General features: G+C 33.9%; 2 protein-coding genes across 2 annotated transcripts; both read left to right on the top strand.

The window, feature by feature from the left end:
• The first annotated feature begins 2,400 nt into the window (after nt 1–2,400).
• Nucleotides 2,401–4,338, top strand: LOC147402655 (uncharacterized). The gene is made up of 3 exons (XM_086437590.1): nt 2,401–2,985; nt 3,180–3,324; nt 3,418–4,338. Exons 1-3 carry the CDS (start codon nt 2,803–2,805, stop codon nt 3,588–3,590), a joined length of 501 nt encoding a protein of 166 aa, XP_086293716.1. The 5' UTR covers nt 2,401–2,802; the 3' UTR covers nt 3,591–4,338.
• A 176-nt stretch (nt 4,339–4,514) lies between these two features.
• Nucleotides 4,515–7,114, top strand: LOC147402654 (VQ motif-containing protein 31-like). The gene is made up of 2 exons (XM_086437589.1): nt 4,515–5,600; nt 6,467–7,114. Exon 2 carries the CDS (start codon nt 6,510–6,512, stop codon nt 7,035–7,037), a length of 528 nt encoding a protein of 175 aa, XP_086293715.1. The 5' UTR covers nt 4,515–5,600; nt 6,467–6,509; the 3' UTR covers nt 7,038–7,114.
• Nucleotides 7,115–16,122: the final 9,008 nt, after the last annotated feature.

Genomic DNA, 16,122 nt, shown 5'->3' with positions numbered 1-16,122 from the left:
GCTGCTGTTGTTTTTAATTCTTATCGTATGGGGGGGGGGGGCAGTGTTTTAAGTGGAGGGGAGATTGGTTGTTTCCTGTTTTCAGTGGTGGGGGTTCTGGATGGAGTTTGTGTGGCAGTAGTGTGTATGATTGTGTGAAGTGGGTCATCTTAATGTATTTTATGAAATAATATTTTGTGGAATTTTCTCATTATGGAAATCATGGAATGTTGTCTGATCTCTCGGAATAGAGCAGTAGATATGAGTTCAAAATCTGTTTTATCCCATACCTAGAGGTGGATGAAGAAGAGCCCAATTTTTCCTTGATGTTACATTACAAAGTTTTCTTTCTCTGAAAGGTGGAATAAATACCAAGTGATCAAGATAAGCCTTTGAACATATCAATTATAAAGGAGGCTTAATCATAATAATTAAACCCCCAAAGTTACCCCATCTATCTAAAAAATTACTGCAAAAGCTTTGACCTATCAGATGTGAACCTTAGGGAGAAGAGGCTACATAGCTGAAAATGTGGAGATGAACAACCATTTGAAATTGAAAACACACTCCCATAAAGGTTTGGTTTGGTTGATCTTTCAAGAGACGGTTCTGCCTCAGGTACATTGCCTACAAGTCAATTGGTTCATGTAACTTATAATCGGTCAGCTGCACTGATTTACAATTCTAAAGCTAAAACCACATTGTTTTTGCCATACCTATAAAGAAAATAGAAGATAGAGAATAATGAATAGAAGAAGGAAACACAGATACCAAATTCTTTATTTGCTAAAGTTGGCAAGTATTGGGACATTTATTTTTTTATTTTTTATTGAATGATTGAAATATTCTTTTGGCTTGAAATCTAGACAAAATCAGCTAAATATCAATGGCTCACTCAAAGGCCTTATCCCAAATATAAGATTGATTTGGGGTTGGCTATCTATCAATGAATGACTCTCAAAGTTGAAATTACAAAAATTAGAACAAGTAATGCTCTTATTTATCAGTTGTATATGCGATATGATTTGTCGGATGAAACATGAAGAATGTATGTATGTCTTGGTCTGGTCTGCATGGGAGTTTTTACTAATTAACACACCAAGATTAGAAGGGTTAATCCCTCATCCATATAGTGTTATGTGAGAGACCTCAAGACCTCAAGATTAGGCGGTTTATAGTGGTTAGTTTGGATGATCTCTCTATGTTTTGTTTGACATTTTATGTTTCCGTCTTCAACATGTTTGATTTTACTATTGGTTCGATTGGATTCTCAAATTTTTTTAGCTCACTTGTTTCTCAAGTCTCAAGTACAAAGGAGTTGGGTCTTTTAATGTTTTGTTTTTGTGTAATCTAACAACATGATCGGTCAAATTCTATGGTTTAATCTAAATAGTAGATCCCGATCTTAAGATTACTTGTTTGTTTTTTCATCATGGATGGTTAATAGTTTTTCTTCATCATTATAGATGCTATATGGTGAAATATCATCCATTTGTATGTCTATATGGATCACATTATATTTAAATACTGTGTGTATGTGTTCAAGGCGGATGCTAGTCATCATGCTTGTTGGCAGTTGGCAGTCTAGCGCTAGGCGCGATTCATGATAACTTAATATATTGTGCATATGTTCTGTTCTGCATGCAAGTCGAACTCTTTCGTACACACTTAAATATAAAGTGCTCCGATAGATCATTTCAACAGTTTTATTTCCTTCATGCACATTCACATTAGGTATAAATAGCTTCAATAGAATAATTTCACCGCCTTAACCACGTTTTGAAGTCTGACTAACTGATATTTCTACTTAAAGAGGCCTATGGGTTTAAACATAAAACCAATCCTAGAATAATGAATGACTCTACTCTAGTAGGTCTAGGGTGGAAGAAAAGGATGGCCCTCTTTCATTTTCTTCTGTTTACAGGAGGGATTTTCTTTTTACACTCCCACTTTCTCTTGACCTCACTCTTTTCTCCATATTGTCCTTTTTTAGGGTAGGAACAATTTATATGAAGCATAAAAACAGCCTACTTTTTTGGTTACTTGCTTTTCCCTTTTTATTTTAAAAAATACTGAGCTATTGCATTAAGCTTTTGCTTTTCCGTTTCTAGTTTGGCAGACAACAGAGAGAATCTTTCTTGAGTGAGACGAAAGCCAGCGCTTTAAAGGGCTCAGGGTTTACGACTTCTTAGCTATAGGCATGGTTTTACCTGAGCCTCTCGAATGAGCCCCTAGTAAAAAATGAACTGTTTAAGCTGTGCATTTTCTCGAGGATCTCCACTAAAATAAAGCTGTTTTAGGTCACGAAGTAACCCCAGCTTAAGTATTTGCCTATTGGACCATAAGAAACCCAAGTTTAGTTGCCCTAGCCCTATAGGATATGTGATTTATTACTTTTTTTTTTTTTTTTTTTGCCCCTTCAAGACCTGTTTTGGAAGGCAGAGTTGTGGGAGGTAGAGTTTGAACATTGAGAGTTGGTGACAACTCCCAAAATGAACTCCAACGTTTGGTTCTCCGCTGGAGTTGGAGTCATCATAGAATGCAAACATGTCCTCAATCATTTCGCACATTGTTCTCTCGTTATCTGATTCTTATTAAATTAATAGATGAATAAGTAAACAAATTGTCTCTTAAGGTTTTTCCATAGCATTGACTTGAAGGACCCACATTGCATAGGTGGCGCATAACCCTTTTTGACTACATCGATGTGCTGCTTATCTTATTGATTCTTACCATCCTTTAGTCACCCACCAGGGCATCTTATTTTAACTTACTCTAATTATATTGTCCATAGGTAATTTGGATGAGAAAGTTAGTGATAGAATGTTATATGAGATCCTTATTCAGGTGGGAAGGATAGTAGACTTCCACATTCCTCGAGACAAAGAAACCAATCGACACAAGGGTTTTGCCTTTGCAGAATATGAAACTGAAGAGATTGCAGACTATGCAGTCAGACTTTTCTCTGGGCTGGTGAATCTCTACAGTAGAACATTAAAATTTGCGGTGAGTTTCTTGTTGTCCATTTCTTTAAAAAGAAACTCTAATCATTCCCTCCTTAGTAGATGACATGGTCATTCTATTTATTATTATTATTATTATTATTATTTAATGTTTAATTTTTACGAGGCCCCTTTGGCACTCTGGATCTTGGCCGAGTTGTCTTGTTCCCAAGAAATAACGCATGGACTTTGAAACAGATTTCTGGGTGGGATAAGCCCTCGCAAAACATCTCCATACCAGTCATGGCCACTCTGAACTCATCTCCTAAACATAGGTCTCGCCCTTTACAGCTTACCAATATGGAATCTTCCCAATACTATCCCTTGAATTATGATCAACAAGGTGATATGATAATTCTCATGTATGCTCTACTGCCTTAGAAATTGCATTAGTTGGTTGGTTCTTATTTGTTTCACAACCTTGTCTTCTATACAGAGCCCGCTCCCCCTGGTGTAGTTCAACCTAACAGGCATGGAGCTGATATCAATGGCAAACATTATGATTACAGTCGCGAGGTTCTGGGTGAAACATTAGATAACATCAACCATTCAAATTCAAGCAGCAAATTGTATGATTTGAGAAACCCATTCACTTTTCCCTCATACTAATATTGTGTATGCTGGTAGTATTCTCTCTAACCAGTAGTATCAAAGAGGGTTTTGAATAATAACTGTACACTTACCATTTTATAGGTATCTGTGGGGAGTTTCTTGGCCAAAAAGAATTTTTTAATGACTCCATCCATCTTAGCAGTGTTTAGTGTCATGTCTATGAAGCAAATTGGGAAGCTGCTTTTATGGTCAATTTGTAGAGCCTCTTGCCTACCTGGCTTTAGGTTTCCTCCTTGCAATGCAAGGTGCAACCAGCCCCAGTCTGATTTCAAACCTCAAAGACATGACACTCTGGATGTTATTGTGAAGTCTTCCATCTCTTTGGGTTTTTATATGATTAATCTTGGCAAGAAGATTGTTATTTGAAGTTGCTTTGGATGAGGGAAGTTGTAAAAAGTTGAATCACCAGGACCTGAAGTACTCTGGCTCTCCCATAATACTTATGGTGTTTATGGGGATGATCCTCCTTTAGGACTGTGATCTAAAACTGGAATGCCTGGATTTACAATTTACAGGAGAATTACAAGTGTTTTCTCTCTTTGTTTCTTAGTTATTCCAGATTTCAAATTGCAAGAAAACTTGGATTGAGAACAACTGAGGTCGAATTGATTGAATCTAAGTTGGCATAAAATGTTGTCTATTTGGAGGATTTTGCAAGGGAGACTAATCTTTGTCTATTATTTTTAAACAAATTAAATAGAATAAAAACTCTTATAATGGGGAGGCAGTTTTTGTTTGTGTTGGTTGGGGCAAAAAAGGAATTAATTTATATGTTATAGGGTGTAGACCAAAGGAGGATCCTGCTAGTTCTTGTCTAGTGACATATTTAACTAACAAAAAAAAAAAAAAAAGAGTAATTTTGCCAGGTCAGAAAAGAAAAAATGAAGTAGTTACAGCAACTCTTGAGGACTTACATAGGCTACAAAGACTCTTTTTCAATGTCAGAAAAGCCCGCTATTATTTACTTCTGTAGTATATTCAAAACTGAACTAATGCACAGATGAATCAATATTTAGACATAAATGTTCTATTTTGATAAGAAATATTGATGTGATTCATCCGGAATAATATTTATTAAAAAACGAAACAAAACTTTGAACCTTGGTATTAACTATAATTAGATTGGTTTTAGGAGCTAATATACAATTAAGGGCATAACCAACCTAACCAAAGCTTTGTGGGTTAACTCTCCCATTCCTATAGCAGCAACGGTCTCATGTTTTTTTATTGGTTAGGAGCCGATGTGACACCATTCCTATAATGGGTGGAACAGGACACCTTACCTGATCCCAATTCTTCGAATAAAAAAAAAACCCATCCAGATTGTAAAAAAGTTTTGCACAGTAAGACTCAATTAAGCCCAGAACTGTTTCAACAAGTGGAGCTCTTGCATCATCCAAAACTGTTAAGAAAGATTTGGGTATGTAGGTTTGATGTTTGTGATCAGATTCGTTCTGCCAAAGTGAATGCGACTGACTTTATTATTTTTCTAAATTTCTTTCGACTCTAAAAAGCTTTATTAAGTGGATTTGCACCATATGAGTGAGTGAGTGATTATTGGCAACATCGCAAGTACAAAACAAATAAGGTGACTCATTTTTCATACAAGTTCCACGTGGCTTGCATTGAGTAATTTATGTAGGAAACAAGGGGTGTTTTAGGTACTTAACTTATGGATGGAGGTGTGGGGTACACTCTCTCATCTCTTTTAAACAAATCGATGACATGGTAAACGGCTGTTCCACTGTCTGAGGTCCCCTTTCGTTTGTCCTAACTGGCGTGTATGTGTACGTGTATGAGTATGTGTATGTGTGAGAGTATTTTTGCCATAAAACCGTAAGGCTGCTTTTCCATCTTTCTCATTATTTAATGTTAAAAGAAACCTTAAAGCTGCTTTTTTGTTTTTTTCCTGAAAAACTTCTCCTCCCATTCTCTTCATTCCTTTCTGCTTATTCTTGTCATCAGGTATTGCATCGTCCTGAGAGCAATTACAAAAGACTCACTGGGGTATGATTGTTATCCATTTTCCTCTATTCTGTTCCTTTTGAATTATTAATTTTAGTTTGGAGATGGAGATTCTAATTATTCAGTTTTTTTTACCAAAAACTAGGAAACATTCTGCAATTAGTATGTAAGTAAACATTCCTTTTTTTTCTTTTTTCCTCCTCACTATAGTTCCCATCATATTTGGTTTTATCTACTATTAGTAAAAATTACAGTTGTTTAAAACAATGATATATAATTGAGGTTTAAATAAAAATGAATCGAGTAATAAAAAGCTAAATCATTTTACACATAAAAATAGAGCTTTTTTTTTTTTTTTGAGGTTGTTAACAATGTTATGAGCATATTGCCTTTTATTTTAAGCAAGTCCTCTGTTTTTAATTAGTTCATCCATCCAATAAAAATGGATTTTGTTATATATAAATTTGTTTAAGACAGATGATGATGGGATTTGCATTGGTATTCCTTAATTTTTCATTTTATATCTTAAGACAACAATATTTTTCCATCACAATGTAACTTATAGTTCATCTTGATCAGTCTACCTCAACCCTAACTTATCTGTACAATAATATATCTAGAGGAAAACTTGGAGTAAATTAATTAATTACAATAATCTTTGGTGGGATTTTTTTTTTTGTTACAAGGCCTAGTGTCCACATTTTGGGGTCAGTTAAGTTTGGCAAGTCAATTGAGCCAAACCCTCCTTCTTGATTTTTTCATCTTCTTTTAAACTTATATATATATATATTAATTAAAAAAAAAAACTTATTAAATAAGTTGTAGTCTCTTTCATCACTTTCAGATATACTTAGGAAGGATTGTCCATGATTATTAAATAACATGGCCCTCATTGATACTCTTGGCAGGTTTATTTAGGTCTTAATGTGTTAGCAAAGGCAAGAAACATCCATGGAAAAACCAGCAAACCAAGGTTCGAAACCATTGACAACATTCATTCAGACAGACACAAATACTTTTCGAGACGTTGTCCAGCGTTTAACAGGTCCATCTGATGATGGTGATAGACCCACAGTACCTCAAGTGACCGAAGCAGCAGCAGCAGCTGCTAATAGTGCCACCCTCAAACTCAAAGTTGCGGGTGTTAAAAAGCCAACGTTCAAACTCCATGAGAGAAGACAATACGCGAGGTCGAAGCTTGAGATAATAAAACCCAGTTTTGCAGGTTCATCTAATATGTCGCCTTCTGGATCAGGTCTACAATATTTACATACAATAAACCAACCTGTTTCCTCTCCTTCCAAAACATTCTCAAACTTATCCATCTTCCAACAACAAGAACAAGTTGAACAACAAGAGGAGGAAAAAGCCATCAAAGAGAGGCGCTTTTATCTGCATCCTTCGCCTAGATCTAGACCCGGAAATGCTGAACCAGAATTACTTCCATTGTTTCCACTCACATCTCCAAACAACTCATAAATAATTTCTGTTTGGGTCTTTCAATCAAGAAGAAGAGATTAAATATAATTCAAGTCATTTTAATTTTTTGGATCTCACGTCAGAATGTTTGGTTTTGGAGGTGTTTCATGAATTCATGCGATTTGAGATTAAGAGTAGGTGTAGCTTCATGTTCGTGCCCAATATTTATGATGCCAAAGAAAAAAATAATAATAATAAGGCTAACAACGTCCATACGTTAAATTTACAACATCATTATATTACGAATAAGCACCATAAATGATTTAATGATTTTACAATAAAATCACTTATGATGTTTATTCACAATACAATGGTGTACATAATAATGAAAATCAATATTTTTCTATAGTCTTCCTTTAAGATATTCAAGTACCCATAAAAAGGAAAAAAATAAATAAAAATTGTTCCTCACTCACTCTCACTCCTTGGCGGATATAGCCATGGCACTGTTACCTTGGGACGTAAAATTTTTATTGTGTCATGTTACTTCTAGGCATTTGTTATGCATATTATAGAATCAAATTTTTTATGATTTTTTGTGTTTCTAAATTGATTTAACATTAGGAGCATAGTATTAAATTTGAACATATTTTCACGAAATATATTGAAATATTCATTTCTACAAGATCCGACACAAAATTAACTAAAAATTTCTTTTTGTATATATTTCAGTGGAAGTTACTATTCATTTTGTGAAATATTTCGATGAATTGTGAATTTTGGGAGAAATTATCATTTTTAAAGTATAAAAATGCAATATTTTGGTGGAAATATTTTGATGAATAGAAAATTCTGACCAAAATATTTTCTTTTTTGAAAAAAACTTATAATTGCTTTAGGAAGAACTTGTAAATTACACATAATATTCACTAATATAAATTATATAGAACATTCATCCATTAATATAAATAAATTATGATTAGTTAGTTATATATATCATCTTATTTTAATGTATTTTAAGATATTAGTATATTTATATAAGCACACATACAATCAACCATGTTTCAATTAGTTGGATACATTAGCAATTTATTCATACTTATTCAAAAAATAAAAGAAATATAATTATACATGAACGCAATACTTACCAATTTCTTTATTTTAATTTCTTACATACTAAGTTGTATGTAGTTAATGCAACATTATTATTGTTATTTCCATTGTCAGCCTCTCAATACATTTGCTCTGCATATTATAGAATCAAAATTTTCATGATTTTTTGCGTTTCTAAATTGAATTAACATTAATAGTGTGAGTCATGGACACTAGTAATTTAGGTAGTTTTTCAGCTCAAAAAGATTTTCATATGCTACAAATCACTATGTTTACCACCTAGAAGATTGGTTAATATTTATATGGTTGTTCTACTAGATTAGTATTTGGAGAGGTAGCCATTAGTATACATTGATACTAACACTCAAGCCATGTGTCAAGTACCATTGGCTAGGGGTATGGTGGCAATGATCTCTATCTCTATGATTATTCTTCTCTCCTTCTCCCCTTTTATCTTCCTCTATTCCTATTTTAGCCTTTATTTCCCCTCTTTCTCTCGCCTTGATTTTAATCCTAAAAAGAAAAAAAGATGGGATTCCATGATAATAACAACAACAACAACAACAACAATAACGATGAATGCACGTAGTTGACGTGGCAAAGGCACAGAACCACACATCTTTTTCCTATGTATCCTGAAGAAAAAGATCTATGGTTCTGCGATCTTGCCATATCATTCGCGTACCCAACTACGTATCAAAACCATGTGCATTCATAACGACTTTAATAATAATAAAGGCTATTCCCCATAGAGTCATGTTGGAGTGGCCTCAATTCACACTTTGTTAATGTGGAGCAAAGTGTGAATTGAGGTCACTAGGAGCATTATTCTTCCCCCATATCCTTAAAATCTATTAATGTACGTCATAGAGGTGTTTTGTTTTTCATTGTTTTTCACATTGCATTGATGTGGTGACTATAGATGTGTTTCCTTGAGATACGCGTGGAAAGCATGTATGGTTATGTGCACACCACCTCATTAACACAGTGTGAAATGCAGTGAAACTCCCAAGCAAGACTCATCTATTAAATGTTATGGTAGGAAAAATATTAGTGTATCTAATGTAATGTAAGGATAACTTTCTTATTGAAAGTATTATTTGGGGGAAAATATTTAATATTTAATATTATAAAATAATTTAATATCTTTGCCTGACAATTTTGGCTCTATATCCTCCTATCTGGAGGACTCCACGCTTCGTGGAGGAAAAGAAGTCCCAACTCCCAACTGTGTGTACTGTGTAGGGCATAGAATTAGAATTAGAATTATAAATTCAACTTGATCGATCCTGCACTTGCGGGAGTTGGTTTGAAAGATCCCTCCAACCATCATTGTATTCAAGCATTTTACGTTATAATTGGCCTTTTTCATACTTCATATGTCCGAAATATTGTTTCCTCGATCGTGGTCGTGGAAGGCAAGTAGTACGTGTAGTAGGTTTGCATTCTAACTTACAGGAGTACAAGAACTTACTAAATAAATTATTTTCATATTTCATGTTATCATCCTGCGTCAACGACTGGCGCAAGAAAAGATAATTCATACAGAAGCAGGCGTAACGCAGAGTCGAAACTCGTTACTCTTTCTTTTCTGAATGAAAAAGATAGGATATCCATTAAATAATCCAATCCAATACAGAAAACATAAAGAGTGGGGATTTCTTTTTCAGAGAAATATATATATGGGTCAAGATCCATGTACACATATATTCTTTTTCAGATAAATATATATATATGGGTCAGGATCCATGTACACATATATTTACAACGTGTTTTGTTTTATGTGGGCTAAAAATTTCGGATTGAGCTGATTTTTTGGTGAGGATTATCTCTATGACGTGGAGATCATCCTCACTAAAAATCAGCTAATTGTGGATTGTCCATTTTTTATAAACCACTTTTGATGAGATTAAAAGTTTTGGATTGAGCTAATTTTTGGTGAGGATGATCTCTATGATGAGGAGATCATCATCACCAAAAATCAGTTCAATCTGAAACTTTTAACCCACATAGGACAAAACACGTTTTAGATACATGAGTAGATATATATATATATATATATATATATAATATATATATATATATATATGGGTCCCGTTCAACAACAAACATTTTGGCAAAACATTTTTCAAAACATGGGTTAGAGGTTTTGGAATGGGCAGATTTTTGGTGAGGATGATTTCTACGATGAGGAGATCCTCACCAAAAATCAGCTCATTCCAAAATTTCTAGCCCCATGTTTACAAGTTGAAAAATCGTGGACCGTCCATTTTTTGTAAACTATTTTTGATGGGTTACAAGTTTTGGAGTGGGCTGATTTTTGGTGATGATGATCATCCTCACCAAAAATCAGCCCAGTCCAAAACCTCTAACCCATATTTTGAAAAATGTTTTGCTAAAATGTTGTCAAAATGTTTGTTGCTGAACATTTCCCTATATATATATATATGTACGTGGATCCTGATCCTATATATATTTATGAATCGAATTTTCATTTTCTATTGTTTTTCTTTGAAACCCTACCCCCCACGTATGTGGTATGATTTACATCAATCAAACTTGTTTTTTGATTCAAAATTACAATTCATATTATATTATATTATTATGAGGAGTAGGGGACAATAAATAAGATCCAGAAACAACATGTTCATAGAATGAGCATCATCATCCAATTTGATTAGTTTACTTTATACAATATCTTAAAATGATCACTTTGAGTTCCTTATTCATGTGTCATTTAGTAGTTTTATTTTGTTGTTAACAGGTGTTACCTTGTTCCTTTAGGTATATATATATCCAGGCTAACTCCACATGGTTGGGTTGAAGGCCTCAGGTTGTTTTGTTTCTTATGCTTTTTAGTGACTAGTTTGTATTTATTTGCCTTCTTATGCGTGTCTAATTCAGGACTACACTGAGTTAATAGTGCTCTTTCTCATTTGATAGTTTTTGGATTTTCTTTCATGCTCACCTTGGAATTAAGTCATTTACTTGAGACTTGAGAGTAGCATATAAATTTATATTAATTTTGCAAACTTAAACAGGCATACTAGTTTTCTTTTCCCCTTATCTCCACCCCACTTTATAATCTGATTTCTATTTGTGTCTTATACTTTCTAGTCTGGTGGTTCCATTTTTGTGCCTTGGTGAATTCATTTCTAGTGGCCCTAAGTTCCCATTAACCTCGGATGCATTGAAGAAGGTATTGACTAGCCAAGCATCACGGGAAGTGCTACTCACTGTTCTCCATGCGGTTACTTCCCATCTCTCTCTCTCTCTCTCACACACACACACACACACACACAATTGAAAAAGGTTACATTTGAATATTTAAGACTGAACTTGTCTATTTTTGCAGCTGATGGGGTGGCTTGTCACATCGCCTTTCATCATGGCCACACTCTACATAATATTTCTCCCTTGTTTCATGCATTTGGTTTACAAGTTCAACATTCTTGTTTGATGTAGATTATCAATTAAAAATAAAGAACAAAATTATCTTAGCAAACAATGATCGATTCACAGAGACAACGTTAATCTAGTATTCTTTTTTACTTCAAACTCAATTTAAATTTACGTAACAAATTAAAAATAGTTTTCGAGAATAAATTATCTAAAATGAAATACTAAAAGAAAATATTTAAACACTATGAAGAAATGTAGATCAGTCTAATCCACCATTGCAAGTCCTGTTGACAATTTTAATGTCCTCTACTTATCTCAATCCACCAAAAAAAATTAATGTTTGTGGATCGGAAGATCGATCAGTTATATTACGAATGAATTTAAAAATATGTAATTAATGATTAAGTCAAAATTATAAGAGAAATATTGAAGGTTTTTTGCAAAGCATGGTTTATCTTGAATTGATCAAAGTATAAACTATCAAAACAGTTAGACTTATCAACATTCCAATCGATAATATTTCCTTAAGAAATTTTACAATAAACAATAGAGCATAACTATGAAAACAATAAAAAAGAGTTAACAGAATCTTACTCAGACTTCCTCAACCGATCTAACAGAGAGTTTAGCCAATAGTCATTGCAAGAACAATAAAAAAAAAATAATAAATAAAGAAAATATGAAAGTGAGAGAGTAGATATTAGAGAAAAGAAAATCTTTTTTATTGCTTTTTGATTTTGAAACTGGTAGAATTTCTTCGATTACAACTTCTTCTTTTAAAGAAAAATACTAAAACAAAGCTCCTAAAATTCTAGATATATATTTAACTCTGGTCTGGTCTCCTATTTATAGAGATCAGATTAGGATTTCTGGGGTTCGGAAATCTTTCGTAATTACAATAATTCAAAAATTCTAATTCAATACGAATGAGTTTCAACCGCCAATCTTTTACACAAATTTCAAGGTTTGACTCACCGACATGACTGCGCCGCCCTTGTCAACCTAGGCACTGCGATCAACATGGGCCCAATGGACTTGGATCTTAATCAGTTGACTTATCTCAGATCTTTGATCGTAGTGACTTCTTCGAATTTTCTGAATTACTTCTGAAAATTTACGATCATTTTCTTTTACACAAAAAGAACAATAATTAATTTCAATATACATTATTTAATGGAAATCAATGATAAATAAAGACTAACAATGAATTCTATTTAATAAGGGAATTTTGTGTATAAATTAACCAAAAAGTTCATGCAATAAGGGTTCTAAAAACCACTTTTTAGACCCTTATCAATTCTTCCTTGAAGCCCAAAGAAGCAATTCCATTCCCATACTGAAGTCAAACTTAAGGTAAGGGATGTCTAACATCCCCATTTTAATTTTGCCCATCCCATAATGGGTTCACATGGATCATTATATTGGATTCTAGCAAAACACATGTATGTAAAACTGCTTTCTTTGATGGTGAATGTGTATACTAATGTCTTACAAATTAATTACAACCTTGATGAATCTAGGAGATGGTCGGTTGCTTGTTTGAAACAAAGACAACTCCTCTCCACTCTGAAATGAATGGAAGTTTTTTCTTATTCTGTACATGTATATATTTCAATGCCAGGTGAAACCCTAACTTGGTTTTGTTATGTTAAAATGGAAAAAAGGGATCCTCGACTCTATATATATATATATATATATTATATATATATATATATATATATATATATATATATTATATATACATAGGTTTTTTCTGTCTCTACACTAGTCGAGATTTTATTTCATTTTTATGAATGCAGGCTATCTGAATCCTAGTTGGCAAGTGTGTGGCAAAAGATAATGTAGGGGATAATAACTATAATTTAGGAAAAAATACAAGGTAAATGTAAAAAAGTAATGCATAAAGTAAAAAATTTTGTACTAAGAAATTATTATTTTTTGAGTAATATGCTACTAATACATGTTGGCAAGAAAAGCAACCGTTTTCTTTTATATGTTTGTTTTATGGAATATTATAAAATCCAAATTCCAAAGGTGAATAAGGCACAAGATAGCTCACTAGGATTTCAAATGTTGGATTAGACCTTGGAATGATGAAAGTTGTTGAAACAACTAATTGTTTGATTAGTGAAACATTACAAGTATATATATATGGGAAATGTTCGGCACCAAACATTTTGGCAAAACATTTTTCAAAACATGAGTTAGAAGTTTTGGAATTGGCTGATTTTTGGTGAGGATGATCTCTACGATGAGGAGATCATCATCATAAAAAATCAGCCCATTCCAAAACTTCCAACCCCATCAAAAATGGTTTACAAAAATGGACGGTCCACAATTTTTCAACTTGTAAACATAGGGCTAGAAGTTTTGGAATGGGCTGATTTTTGGTGAGGATGATCTCCTCACCGTAGAGATCATCCTCACCAAAAATTAGCCCATTCCAAAACTTCTAACCCATGTAGGACAAAAATGGTTGGCTAAAATGTTTGGTGCTGGACGGGACCCTATATATATATAGGGTCCCGTTCGGAGCCATCTGTTTTAACAATCGTTTTAACAAAAGAAGCTCCATCGTTGGATTTAAAGGAATTGGACGGTCGAGATTGAATTAATCGGCATATACATTTAACTTATAGATTTATGCTATTTTTACAGCGCCATCCCTCATTTTTAGGATTATTAGTGCCACCTCCCTGGCACAATTACAACTGAGAGTGAAAAAGAACATAGAGTTCTTATCTGACGATAAGTCAAGATTATAAAGAGAGATTGTTAATGGTGTCCATGTGAGGCCTTCTCCTCCTGAAATTCCTGTTTCTGGGTTCTCTTTGCACGATAGTGTCGATGCTTACGGCAACGATGGTTGGTGGGTTGGGAGGATTACGGCAAAATCTGAGTCGAAGTACTCTATGTATTTTGAGAGCACAGGAGATGAACTTAGGTATCCAATCTCCCAATTGAGGGTTCATCAAGAATGGGAAGATGCCAAATGGGTTATTTTCCGAAAGAGGGTATGATTTTTGGATGAATTTCCTTTTCTTTTTTTTTTTTTTTTTTTTGAAATAGAGGTTGGTAGCTTTAATGATGGCCATATAATCCAATCTGAGTCTCAATGTTGGGGCTTTTTGGTTTAAATCTGTAATGGCTTTTCCTTCTAACAGATGTATGTTTAGCTTTTCTTTCTTATTCAATAATGTTGGGATTTTTTGGTTTAAATCTGTAATGAGTTTTCCTTCTAACAGATGTATGTTTAGCTTTTCTTTCTTATTCAAGCTTGTGATGAAGGCTTTAATGGTTATATAATTCTATCTAGTTTTTCTTTTTTCTGAAACCTTTTCCAAAAAACAATTCTTTCGAACTAGATCCAAGGTTTTGAAAATAGATGCTCTTTTGTTTTTGTTGAGAGAGAGAGAGAGAGAGGGTTTCAACGAAGCGAGCGAGCGAGAGAGAGAGATCGAGAGGAGATGAGAAGAACTCTCTCTGTTGTTGTAATTGTGTCAGGGAGGTGGTACTAATAATCACAAAAACGAGGGATGGCGCTGTAAAAAGTCATAAATTATAACTTAAACCCAATCAGCAATCTCGACCATCCAATCGTTATATATCCAACGATCGAGGTTCTTTTGTTAAAACGACTGTTAAAACAAAGGCATCCGAACGCCTCCCATATATATATATATATATATATGGGTCCCGTTCAGCACCCTAAGCTTTACCACACACTTTAACAAACGTGTTTTGTCCTACATGGGTTAGAACTTTTGGAATGGGCTAATTTTTGGTGAGGATGATCTCTATGGTGAGGAGATCATCCTCACCAAAAATCAGCTAATTCCAAAACTTCTAACCCCATCAAAAATGGTTTACAAAAAATGGACGGTCCACGATTTTTCAACGTGTAAACATGGGGCTAAACATTTCGGAATGGGCTGATTTTTGGGGAGGATGATCTTCTAATCATAGAGATCATCCTCACCAAAAATCAGCCCATTCAAAAACTTCTAACCCATGTAGGACAAAAAACGTTTGTTAAAGTGTGTGGTAAAACTTAGGGTGCTGAACATTTCCCTATATATATATATATATATATATATATATATAGGGTCCTGTCCAGCAACAAACATTTTGGCAAAACATTGTTCAAAACATGGGTTAGAGGTTTTGGAATGGGCTGATTTTTGGTGAGAATGATCTCTACGGTGAGGAGATCACCCTCAAAAAATCAGCCCATTCCAAAACTTCTAACCCCAGTTTACAAGTTGAAAAATCATGGACCGTCCATTTTTTGTAAACCATTTTTGATGAGGTTAGAAGTTTTGGAATGGGTTGATTTTTGGTGATGATGATCTCCTCACCGTAGAGATCATCCTCACCAAAAATGAGCCCATTTCAAAACCTCTAAACCATGTTTTGAAAAATGTTTTGCCAAAATGTTTGTTGTTGAACATTTCCAAATATATATATATTTGGGAAAGTCATCTGGGTTAAGGTAGATCCAAACCAGCAACAACACAAAAACAACAAAAAGAAAACAATTACATCCTCAAGTACCTCGTACTACTAAAATCATGATTGATGATAACAAGCAAATCACTTGGCATGGAAGAGAAATCAATAACATGGCAGC

This window comes from Akebia trifoliata, chromosome 4 (genome assembly GCF_017979445.1).
Source record: "Akebia trifoliata isolate Shusen 1 chromosome 4, ASM1797944v1, whole genome shotgun sequence".
NCBI classification, from domain to species: Eukaryota; Viridiplantae; Streptophyta; class Magnoliopsida; order Ranunculales; family Lardizabalaceae; genus Akebia; species Akebia trifoliata.
This window is presented reverse-complemented; position numbering and strand designations above follow the sequence as displayed.

What these genes read in the sequence shown, in the direction of transcription:
- LOC147402654 (XM_086437589.1), top strand. Translation starts at nt 6,510, where the DNA reads ATGGAAAAACCAGCAAACCAAGGTTCGAAACCATTGACAACATTCATT.
- LOC147402655 (XM_086437590.1), top strand. Translation starts at nt 2,803, where the DNA reads ATGTTATATGAGATCCTTATTCAGGTGGGAAGGATAGTAGACTTCCAC. An exon ending in GTAGAACATTAAAATTTGCG is followed by an intron (nt 2,986 to 3,179) that starts GTGAGTTTCTTG and finishes ACTTTGAAACAG; the next exon opens with ATTTCTGGGTGGGATAAGCC. An exon ending in CTTGAATTATGATCAACAAG is followed by an intron (nt 3,325 to 3,417) that starts GTGATATGATAA and finishes TCTTCTATACAG; the next exon opens with AGCCCGCTCCCCCTGGTGTA.